The sequence below is a fragment of the Pimephales promelas genome, chromosome 12, assembly GCF_988280905.1.
Source record: "Pimephales promelas chromosome 12, fPimPro1.hap1.1, whole genome shotgun sequence".
Taxonomy (NCBI): Eukaryota; Metazoa; Chordata; class Actinopteri; order Cypriniformes; family Leuciscidae; genus Pimephales; species Pimephales promelas.
In genome coordinates, this window is record NC_142780.1 from 32,690,201 (window position 1) to 32,703,068 (window position 12,868).

The window sequence follows — 12,868 nt, forward strand, 5'->3', positions numbered from 1 at the left end:
CTATCTATCTATCTATCTATCTATCTATATATCTGTCTGTCTGTCTGTCTATCTATCTATCTATCTATCTATCTATCTATCTATCTATCTATCTATCTATCTATCTATCTATCTATCTATCTATCTATCTATCTATCTATCTATCTATCTATCTATCTATCTATCTATCTATCTATCTGTCTTCCTATCATTCTATCGTTCTTTCTATCTATCTATCGTTCTATTAATCTGTCCATTGTTCTGTAATTCTATTGTTCTGTCTATCATTCTACAAATCTGTCATTCTATCTACAGTAACTTTCTATCTGTTTTTCTATTGTACTTTCGTTCAATGCAGAATTGAAATTCGAAGTCAGAATTCTGTCATTCTGTCTGTCTATCATTTTTTCTGTCATTCCATCATTCTATCTGTCATTCTATTGTTCTATCTTTCTATGCAAATTTCAATCAGAATTGGACATAATTGTTTAGAGCAATGCAGAGAAAGATTATTATAGTGTTGTGGGCTAGAAAAACATGCACATGTATGGTATTTGTAATCCACAGAAATTAAGATGAACAATATCTCAGCCCATTAAATATAGAGGGAGACCATAACATTTCATAATCAGCCTCTAAATAATAGTGTAAATTCATCCTCAGTAAATACAGATGGAGCGAAATCAAAATAATCATGTTCAGGGAAGACACATGATCTGCGTGAGTGTGTTGAGATGAGTTTGATCGGAAGGCTGCGTTGTTGAGAAACACGTCCTGGTGGGATTAATGCTGGAGTGAGTCCTGATCCTAACATCCATTACACGGCCAGCAACAGCGAGGAACTCTGCCAATTTTGTCATTAACACCAAGCAACCTTTTGCCTTCTTTTTTCTGTCCTATTCCATCCAATTTATATAAAAAATGTAAGTGTAGCATTCCCGTTAAGCACATTTTTTGGCAGACTCATCACGGAGACTCGCTAGTAACCTAGACTTGTTGTTTAACTTCTGTGCTCTGTTACCAGTAGGCGTGGCCTCCAAGGGCAGCGAAGCAAGTGCATTCTGGGAGTTGTTGTCTTTCATCCACATAAGCCAAAAATACATTTTCTGGCTTTTCTCAGTCTAGAAAGCTCCAAATTCAAAAGTAATTTCTCATTTCTTCTACATAAATGACCCATTTTAAATACACATTCATCTTTCCAGAAGTGAAGTATCCCTTTAAGTCTTTTCTCCCGCTTCCGACTGTATGTTGTAAAATGCAGCTCTCTTGCGTCTCTATCTGTTGTCTGTTCATGCATGATATATGTGATGGTGTGTGACAGCTGAGGAGAACACGGGTGTTTCATCCTTCTGTTCATTTTTACTCATCATAGCCGAGATTATAGTTTTCATTCAGATCACTAACTGAGCAAACTTTCATCAGAGTAGACAGTAAATTTGATTTGAGATCGACAGTAAGGCTGCGGTCCGTTCAGTAAGTCATTTTGTGTTCAGTAATGATCAGATAATGTTTCTTTTTCTGTAAAGAATATCTTGTCAATCTACTTAATAATGAGTCAACAAGGACATGTTGAAATCCGTTGTTGTAGGTATTGTGCACACTGCACAGTAAGCAAACTGCATAACTAGTATGAGTGACCATATAGTTACAGATACCAACTCAGTCTTTTCCTCTGAGATATTCACTGATTCTGAGATTATGAACTGCAAAGGCTTTGGATTCTTTTTTTTCTCGCTGAATATTGTCAAAAAGCTTAAAAACACAGAGATATAATGATTTTACATCACCCGGCCTAAACTTATATACTAGCGAACTAGAACATTATCAGACTTCCTATCTACATGGCTTGTTTGGTTTGGATTTCCTCTGTACTCTTTACTCTGTTTTCCCAATGGATTCTTAAATATGAAGGATTGTTTCTCAGCTTTGGAGGTTTTAGCCCTTTTGCAGGAGTCAATGTCATCTATTTTGCAGTACCGTTCCTGACAGCCGCCCTGAATAACGCCATCGGCTACCTCTGCCATGACAAACCGCACACACTCGCCGATACATTACATTACAGCTCGGCGTGTTCATTTAAATCATACAACTCCATTCGTTCCAGCTCTGTAAATGATTTACAGATCAGACCAGTTATATGTTCTGTCGAAACAAGAAGCATGTGGCGCATAAATGATCCGAGGGGGCCCTAATATCAAAGGAGTTCAGATTTATTTATTTATAACAATAAATAACTAGCTAGGCAACGATTAATCGTGTCCAAATTAAAAGTTTGTGTTTACATAATATATGTGTGTATAATTATTTTGTATATAAAAATACACACACATGCATGTATATATTTAAGAAATATTTGCATGTATACTGTATATTTATACATAATTTATATTAAATATAAAATATTTTATATGTTCATAACACATTTTTCTTAAATATATACATGCATGTGTGTGAATTTTTATATACAAAATAATTATACACACACACACACAAAAACAAACTTTTATTTTGGATGCGATTAATCGCGATTTCGTTGTCCAGCCCTAAATATACCATAAAATAAATATCTCATTTATTTGTTTGTTTGGTCTTATTTGATCTTATTAATTTCTTTATTAATTTTATTATTTATTTATTTAATCTTATAGTTAATCCTATTTATTTATGCAATCTTATTTATTCTTATTGTATCTATTTAATCCTATTTATTTGTTCTTATTTATTTATGTAATGTTATTTGTTCTTTTTTATTTTATCTTAATCGTATTTATTTTATTGTATTTATTTTTTATACATGTAATCTTATTTAATTCTATTTATTGTATTATTTAATCTTTTTTTATTTATTTAATCTTATTTATACTTTTTATTTAATCTTATTTTATCCGAGTTATTTAATCTTATTTATTTATGTAATTTTAATTTTATCTTGTTTTATCCTGTTTAACCCTATTAACGTGTTTGTGCATCTTTCTTTACGGTTCTTCTGTGCCATACATGGCTGAGAGCATCAGACGTGCTCGTGTCCTCTTTCTGAATCATGAATGCTGTGTCCCGTGAATCTGAGCGCATCCCACGCTTTAAGAAGTAAAATAATAATGTGGCGTCTGGCACATGAAAGCCAGTCCTCGTGCGAGAAGGTTTGTGTCGAAGCGCTCCTGATGCGTTTGTGACGGCAGAATGCTGCCGTCTTCCAGATGAAGCTTTGATGGAGAGATAGTCGAGTCAGATATAATGTCGGAGCGCTACTTAGACTATTAAACACAAACTCCAAGCACATTAGTGTCTGCCGCTTTAGTTACAGGAGCTTTATGTGTTCGATGTGGAGCTAACAGTGAAAAACAACACAGTGTCTATGTGTTTTTGGCAGCGTAACAAATAACCACTGAGCATTGATATCCAGTTTGCGGTTTCCATTAAGTGCTCTGAGATCCCACACGCGTGCTGAAGATGCTGCAGTAAATCAGTCCGTGTTGATTGTACATCGGAAGGTAAATGTTATGTCTGGGTTAGTTTACTGATTAATTGCTGCCGCCATGCCTTAGTTACACAGTCCTGGACCTGTTGGCTACTAGATTTGGTACATTTTGTAAAGAAAGGTGGTTGCTTATGTGAACTTGCTTCTGTGATGCTATAGGTGGTTGCTAAGGTGTTACTAGGTGAATGCCTTCACAAAAGTCCTGCACCCTGTGTCTCTGTAGATCTGGCTTGTGTCCCTCCTTCAGTGTAAGTCGGTGGGTGTTATTGTTAAGCAGGTGATTCATGTATTTATTTGATTTGTTTGTGATATTATTTATTTTTATTTTTTTATTTAATTATTTAAACCGTTTTATTTTTTTATTTTTCATATTTATTTTCCAATTGCTTCATTAATTATTTTTTTCTAATTTGTATAAATATGTAGGCCTATATAATTTTGATGTATTTATTTTAATTTTTTATTGTTTTATTTGTTTATTTATTAACATTTTTTTTATCTATTTGCTTCTTTATTGTTATTATTTTTATTTATTGTTTATTTATGTTTTATTTTATTTATTTTTCTAATTTATTTATTTTCTGATTTATTTATTAATTTTTTATTTATTAATTCCTTTTTATTTGTGTATTTAATTTTGATTTAATTATTTATTTATTTATCAACTTATTTGTTTGTTGGTCTATTTTTATTTTTTTTCACATTAAATGTAATTTTTCAAAATAATTTTGTATTTTTAAAAATTGGATTTATTTTCTGATTTATTTGTTTAATTTTCTAATGTATTTATTTGTCAGGAATAGTGGGAAAGGGCCACTGACTTACACCATCACAAAAGATACAAACAGTCGCTGATACTCACGGAAGACTCATATTATGAATTTTTATTTCTGTAAATTCAGTTATTATTTGGTCTTGTAGAATCTCTTTAAATGTCTGTTATCCACTTCATCTGGAATGATACTAAATAAATGTCCAGTTTATGTCAAACACCTTTGAGTAAACAGAAAGTTGTTTCTTAAATAGCTGAACCCCTCCTCGTCATACAGTTCTGTTTTTATGAACGCTGCGCTGGGAATTATACCTGATATGAGAAAACAGCTGCAGTTTTACATGACAAGTGTCATGATGTTAAGATCTTGACGTGTGTTTGTAAGCGCACAAACAACCGGCAGTGATTGAGACTCAATTAGAGCTCATTGTTGCTTGAGCACGTCTAGAACAATAAGCCGCGCGCGGCAGCTGCTCGCTGAACGTTTACATCTTCTTCGTGATTGACAGCGGAGTCTGTGTGGAGCAGAATACAGAGATGCAGACGACTGGGGGTTCAGGTCCGTCTCACACCACTGAAGCCCCTGTGTCGGCTCACTTTTAAAAAGGTCACTTACATGTTCATGTTTCAAATGCTGGCCTGTCAGGAAGAGAAAAATGCCATTTAGCTCGACCGACTGCATGGCATTTCAGTTTCGGTTTAACAGTTAAACAGCTTCAATCTGAAGAGGAGTCAGCTTTACTTTTACACATAAATACTTCAAACTCTGTATTACAATATTGTTTCGTTTATAACGATACATTTAAACATACTGAATACTCTGTCTGTCTGTCTATGTCTATCTATCTATTTATCTATCTGTCTGTCTGTCTGTTTGTCTGTAAGTCTGTTATCTATCTATCTATCTGTCTGTCTGTCTGTCTGTCTGTCTGTCTGTCTGACCGATCTTGGTCGGTCGGTAAGTCTGTCTGTAAGTCTGTTATCTATCTATCTATCTATCTATCTATCTATCTATCTATCTATCTATCTATCTATCTATCTATCTATCTATCTATCTATCTATCTATCTATCTATCTATCTATCTATCTGTCTGTCTGTCTGTCTGTCTGTCTGTCTGTCTGTCTGTCTGTAAGTCTGTTATCTATCTATCTATCTATCTATCTATCTATCTATCTATCTATCTATCTATCTATCTATCTATCTATCTATCTATCTGTCTGTCTGTCTGTAAGTCTGTTATCTATCTATCTATCTATCTATCTATCTATCTATCTATCTATCTATCTATCTATCTATCTATCTATCTATCTATCTATCTATCTATCTATCTATCTATCTATCTATCTATCTATCTATCTATCTATCTATCTATCTATCTATCTATCTGTCTGTCTGTCTGTCTGTCTGTCTGTCTGTAAGTCTGTTATCTATCTATCTATCTATCTATCTATCTATCTATCTATCTATCTATCTATCTATCTATCTATCTATCTATCTATCTATCTATCTATCTATCTATCTATCTATCTGTCTGTCTGTCTGTCTGTCTGTCTGTCTGTCTGTCTGTCTGTAAGTCTGTTATCTATCTATCTATCTATCTATCTATCTATCTATCTATCTATCTATCTATCTATCTATCTATCTATCTATCTATCTATCTATCTATCTGTCTGTCTGTCTGTCTGTAAGTCTGTTATCTATCTATCTATCTATCTATCTATCTATCTATCTATCTATCTATCTATCTATCTATCTATCTATCTATCTATCTATCTGTCTGTCTGTCTGTCTGTCTGTCTGTCTGTCTGTAAGTCTGTTATCTATCTATCTATCTATCTATCTATCTATCTATCTATCTATCTATCTATCTATCTATCTATCTATCTATCTATCTATCTATCTATCTGTCTGTCTGTCTGTCTGTCTGTAAGTCTGTTATCTATCTATCTATCTATCTATCTATCTATCTATCTATCTATCTATCTATCTATCTATCTATCTATCTATCTGTCTGTCTGTCTGTCTGTCTGTCTGTCTGTCTGTCTGTCTGTCTGTCTGTCTGTAAGTCTGTTATCTATCTATCTATCTATCTATCTATCTATCTATCTATCTATCTATCTATCTATCTATCTATCTATCTATCTATCTATCTATCTATCTATCTATCTATCTATCTGTCTGTCTGTCTGTCTGTCTGTCTGTCTGTCTGTCTGTCTGTCTGTCTGTAAGTCTGTTATCTATCTATCTATCTATCTATCTATCTATCTATCTATCTATCTATCTATCTATCTGTCTGTCTGTCTGTCTGTCTGTCTGTCTGTCTGTCTGTCTGTCTGTCTGTAAGTCTGTTATCTATCTATCTATCTATCTATCTATCTATCTATCTATCTATCTATCTATCTATCTATCTATCTATCTATCTATCTATCTATCTATCTATCTATCTGTCTGTCTGTCTGTCTGTCTGTCTGTCTGTAAGTCTGTTATCTATCTATCTATCTGTCTGTCTGTCTGACCGACCGATCTTGGTCGGTCGGTAAGTCTGTCTGTTAGTCTGTTATCTATCTATCTATCTATCTATCTATCTATCTATCTATCTATCTATCTATCTATCTATCTATCTATCTATCTATCTATCTATCTATCTATCTATCTATCTATCTATCTATCTATCTATCTATCTATCTATCTATCTGTCTGTCTGTCTGTCTGTCTGTCTGTAAGTCTGTTATCTATCTATCTATCTATCTATCTATCTATCTATCTATCTATCTATCTATCTATCTATCTATCTATCTATCTATCTATCTATCTATCATCTATCTATCTGTCTGTCTGTCTGTCTGTCTGTCTAAAACATCTTGATTCATTTTAAGGTTTTAAGGTTTGGTTTGGTTTATTTGTGCCTATAACACTATCAATCAGCCATCACCATCGCACACCTGCTGGCGACAGGTGTGTGCTATCAATACTTCCAAATGAGTATCAACATTTTATTAGCAACGTTTCATTCTCACGACCTTCATAAGGCATATGATATGCCTAGATAACAGAAATCTGTCCCTAACAACACAACTCACATTTACTTCGCTGCGGCTAATGTTGGTGTTGTGTTGTGTAATAAAGGAACATCGATTAATTGATGTTTTACATATTCTGCCTCTCGAACCAACCAGAGACGCTGAAGGCGGTTTGGTGAAACCCGGCCCATGTAAGCGAACCAGTGACTCAGCCCGGACACTGAATATTTAGGTCATTAGAGGCGGTTCCCTGGGATGTTTTGCCTCTGAAAGGCCGGTAAATTTTTAATCTGAGGGGCCGCGCTTACATGACATGCTCATCTGGGCCTTTTGTGCAGCTGACAGTCCGAGCGGCGATGGAGTGGCCGGTAGGTACGCACTGTTTAGATTAATGCTCGTGTGTGTGTGTGTGTGTGTGATGGAGACTGTAATACAGTAGCTGAGAGCGCTGGATCGATGTCTGAACTCACAGAGGTAGAGATGAAAGTCTGACCCTTGCAGGGAATGCGCACCACACTAAACAACTTTGAAGAAAAGCCACAGGAGACTGCCTTGTAGATTTGTATGAACATGGACATTCAGTTTTGCCGAAACCCTTTACCGGCATGATATTTTCTTGTTCTTATTTGAAGTATTTTTATCATGTTTTTTCATTTAAGGCAAAACACTACAGGTAAAAAAATGTGTTTTTTTCCATGCACTGGTCAATTTTAAGGTTTGGTCTGTTTTGCTTCAGACTAGTGGAAAGAAAACATCTGAAATACATATTATAGTGTTTATTTAATTGCACTTTGCATCTGTAGATTTCAAAGACGATACGTAGCCTGTCTTTAAAGGCTGTGAGTTATTTCTCCTGCACTGAGTCAGAAATCTCCACTTCAGGAGCTTTACAGACTCTAAAGTGTGCAGTTATTCATATCCAAATTCTGTAGGTTTGTTCATACATCATTCACCTGATTTACATAAAAATTGTATTCCTAAAAACATGATGAAAATGTATTTGTTTTCTGGCTGTTGACAGTATTTTCTGATTGTTCAAAGCTTTGTGATGAAAAGAGAGATCAAAATTTCCTCTGTAAAAACCTTTAACTCTCAAGATGTTGAACAAAATCAAACAATGTTTATTAATTTCTGTTCTGGAAATAAATGCAATATATTTGCATATTTTTAATGCATCATTTGCATAAATAAACATAACATTTCAGAAAACTTGTAATGCAAAAAATGCTTGCAATTCTCACTGTAATCAATGGACTGGAGAAGTATTGTGATTGATATCGATGAATGTTTTCCCACTATTCACCAGTGGTTGTGATTGGTCTACTCTGCTCTGATTGGTCAGATGGCCCAGTCTGTTGTGATTGGTCTACTCCGTTCTGATTGGTCAGATGGCTCAGTCTGTTGTGATGGGTCTACTCTGCTTTGATTGGTCAGATGGCTCAGTCTGTTGTGATTGGTCTACTCTGCTCTGATTGGTCAGATGGCTCAGTCTGTTGTGATTGGTCTACTCTGCTTTGATTGGTCAGATGGCTCAGTCTGTTGTGATTGGTTTACTCCGTTCTGATTGGTCAGATGGCTCAGTCTGTTGTGATTGGTTTACCCTCCTCTGATTGGTCAGATGGCTCAGTCTGTTGTGATTGGTGTACTCTGCTCTGATTGGTCAGATGGCTCAGTCTGTTGTGATTGGTTTACTCCGCTCTGATTGGTCAGATGACTCAATCGGTTGTGATTGGTCTACCGTAAACAAAACGCTTTTATCATATCTGAATTTCAGCTCCGGCACAAATCCAGCGCACGTCTTCATCCTGTAGAAGTGCATGCAAAGTGGAATTGCAGGGCTGAAAACAGCTACTTCTTGTTGACAACACGAACCAAACTCTTCCAAGTCTCTGCTACAACTCAATGAATACGTTCACAGGCAGCCAATAAAGACCATAGACTGGCATCATGCACATTTGTTACATAGGCTGCATTTACACTGCAGGTCTTGATGCCCAAATCCGATTTTCTGACTATATCCAATTTTTTTGACGACCTGCTTACATCATCTTTTAAAAGTGACCCTTATCCGATTTTTGCATTTACACTATACACTGCTGAAACTACCAAATGCAGACGTTCTGACCCGGGAAATTAAGCAAAACAGCACGAACTTCAATGGCTGCAGACGTGAATAAAATTATCCAGTGTTTTCTTTCCACAATATTTCAATAAGTCATTAAAACATTGGTCTCGTACGGCGGAGAAAAAAAGAGGAGAGGCTCTAGCGGCGAGCACTTAAAACGATGCCTCATATCTCGTGAAATGTCTTCAAAAACGGATTTATTTCTATAACCACCCTGCATTTTTGCCTGCACTCTTCACCCCAAACACTCAAAAGACATGAAACCTCCGCATTGCTCCACTGTGTGCATCCTTTCTTCCATCGCGCACTTTTTAATGACGTACGACTCGCATTACCGGGGAATATCCGATTTGTCTGCTTACATGGCACACGCAAATGCACGTATCCGATTCATATCCGATTTATTACCACATATGAATGAGGCCTGAATCCGATCTGAGAAAATCGGAATCCATGCGTTTTTTTTCCTGCTTACACGTTCACCGGTCATATCCGATCTGTGCCACATGAGAGGAAAAAAGATCTGTATGTGGCACAAAAAATCGGATTTGGGTCACTTGAACCATGCAGTGTAAACGAGGCTAAAGTTTCGTAGGTGTGTAACAGGAAGTGGGATGGAATTGCTGACGACCCGTTTCAGGCAGTTCCGAATCGATTCTCTCTTTTATGCGACAATAGCTATCTTTTCTTGCACAGTTTTGCTTTTCAAGTAAATGTATCCTGTTTTTAGCATATTTCTCCAGAAAAATGATGCGTTTTAGGCAGCACTGATGTCTAAGACGTTCTTCTCCGCTTCTTCTCAGATATGTGTCACCAAGATGTCCACTCGCAGCTGCCAGGGATCCGACTCAGTCATCAAACCCCTGGACACCATTCCTGAAGACAAGAAGGTTCGAGTGCAGCGGACGCAGAGCGGCTTCGATGCCTTCGAGAAGCCGGCGAGTCAGGTGAAGCGGGTCCACTCGGAGAACAATGCCTGCATCACCTCCAAAAGCTCCTCCTCTGGGAAAGAGTCTCCAAAACTACGCCGTCACTCCAGTCCTAGTTCTGTGAGTGTCTGATTTGTGCTTATTAAAGTTTAGGATGGATGAGCAAATTCATGCCTAATTTGACATTGCTAACAGATCATGATTGTCCTTGATAAGTCTCATTTCTAAACCTTTATGTGAGGTTTGAAATGTGTTTTGATTGTAGATATTTTTTATCACATTCAACAGGGATTACCAATTTTTATTTCCAGCCAAGCCCATTTGAGCTAAAAATGTCTGCTTGAAGTCTTCCAGATAGTTAAAGTTAATATTTAAAAAAATAGGCAGTCAGTGGTCACATGACTTGCAGCCATGCAAATACAATATTTCATTATTTATTTATTTATATTTACATTTTTAATTGATTTGAATTGATTTAAGTGTTTTATTTAGATTTTTTTTCTTTTAAAATTATTTAAATTTCATGGTACATTTTTGCTTTTTTAGTGAGGGTTTTACTTAGATTTTTAAATTATTTATTTTAATGTTAATTTCTAATGATTTCATTTCTTTTTGGTGTTTTATTTATTTTTATTATTATTATTATTATTATTTTTTTTACATTATGATTTTATTTATATTTAGTAAGGGTTTTATTTCGATTTGTTTATTTTACAATTACTTATTTTATTAATTCATTTTTTTTATTTAAAAAATATTTTAATATCGCATTATGATTTTATTTTGCACTATTTTCATTAACTCACCCTGAGATACAGCATTTTGTATAATTATTATATTTATTGCAATTTAATTTAGAAAAGATGAGTTGATTTTTATAGTATATAATTCACTAAGCGAGAGGAAAAACTAAAGGTTGGAGGGTTTGAAGAATGCAGCTAGCGAGCACATTTGCTTGCTGATTCACACCAATGAAAAATGGATGAGCGTAAGCCTGACAGGAGTGAAGAGAGTGTGTGTGACCTCTTTCCCATAACACCCTTCTCATTATTCTGCCACAGCCCTTCTTATTTAGAAAATCCACTAAAACCTGTTCTCCACGGGGTCCCTGCACTCCCAACACCTTAATCACAATCATAAAGACCCGCTAGGTAATACCAGCGCTGTAAAGCGAAGCTGATGGATTGGAGAGCGGATGTGTTCACTGAAAGCGTGGCCGTATGGTGGCCGCTGGTCTCTAAGAGACAGCTGGTGTCTGGTGTTGATAAAAGGCTGCAGGGTTTGCGGTTACAGCCGCATCTGAGCAAGCGGTTATCCGGGAACAGTCCGGTAATCTTTCACACCAATCGCAATAAGTGACTCGCTGCTGCAGATCGGTGTCAAGCTGCAAACCTGATTACTGAAGAAACGCTGCATTTCAGGAGAATTAGTGCCGTGTGCATTTGCTCTTCAGGACTTTCTCGTTAATGCAAGTACAATAGTACTGTATTGGTTTGGAAAAGAGATGTTTTTTTTTTAGTTATATTTGCTTTAATGAAAGTAAAATATTACTGGATTGGTTTGGAAAAGACATTTTTTCTCTTTAACGCAAGTAAAATATTACTGTTTTTGCTTGGAAGATCTGCATTCATAGTAGCATATTTATTCTAAAAACTTTTAATTATGGCCTTTTTTTTTTGGTGGGGGGGTTGAAATGTCAACGTTCTTTAGATGCATCATAAAATGAATCTTACAAATGTGTCCAAGTCACATGTTTTAGACACAATAGTCTTTGACCACACAAGGTTTGTCTGTACAGTATATAAACTATGCATGTAAAACTGTGCGTATCTAATTTGTGTATTTTTATACACTTTTGCACAAAAACATGAAGCAGTACAACTGTTTTCAGCATTGATAATAATGAGAAATGCAGCAAATCAGCATATTAGAATGATTTCTGAAGGATTATGTGACACTGAAGACTTAATTAATTTCAGTTTATATTGCATTTTTGATCAAATAAATGCAGCCTTGTTGAGCATAAGAGACTTATTTTAAAAACATTAACATTACTTATCCCAAACTTTTGACTGTTGTATACATTTAAGATGTTCAAGTATAACATTTTATCTTATAAGACCAGACCACCCAGAGTATGTGATTTTTGCATACATGAAGTTTAGGTTTTTGTGGGTAAATTTAGAATACATTTTAGTAAGAAAGTTATTGATGAATCATGATATGTTTGCAGATTTCACACACTAATAATTTGTGGAGTTTTTACTTTGAGCTTCACTCTAGAAAATGTAAGCACAGTTCACCTGTGTTCTTTCAGTCACAGTAAAATCCTGCAGACCACATTTCCTGTTTAACAGGAAACTATTAATCACGTCCAGTTGAAACAGCACTGGGTCATTAATACGGGGACAGACGTGTCTTTCCGGAAATCCCTGCTGAATAAATCCTGGATCTGACCCAGAATACCTGACCATACGCTGGCTGAGCTCACATCTGCTGCGGTCTGGTCTGATAAAATATCACAGAATATCCTCTATTAAAGTCACCATGAAATCAGAATAGAG

General features: G+C 35.6%; 1 protein-coding gene and 1 pseudogene across 4 annotated transcripts in view; both read left to right on the forward strand.

Moving 5' to 3' along the window:
- LOC148977062 (uncharacterized) overlaps positions 1–6,708 on the forward strand; it is a 10,320-nt pseudogene extending 3,612 nt beyond the window's left edge.
- cdk14 (cyclin dependent kinase 14) overlaps positions 1–12,868 on the forward strand; it is a 154,549-nt gene that overhangs the window by 40,727 nt on the left and 100,954 nt on the right. For all 4 annotated transcript variants that reach the window (XM_039661004.2, XM_039661006.2, XM_039661008.2 and 1 more), the window contains one exon: positions 10,179–10,424. In XM_039661004.2, the coding sequence (XP_039516938.1) occupies positions 10,179–10,424 (246 nt within the window). The remainder of the gene's footprint in view (positions 1–10,178; positions 10,425–12,868) is intronic.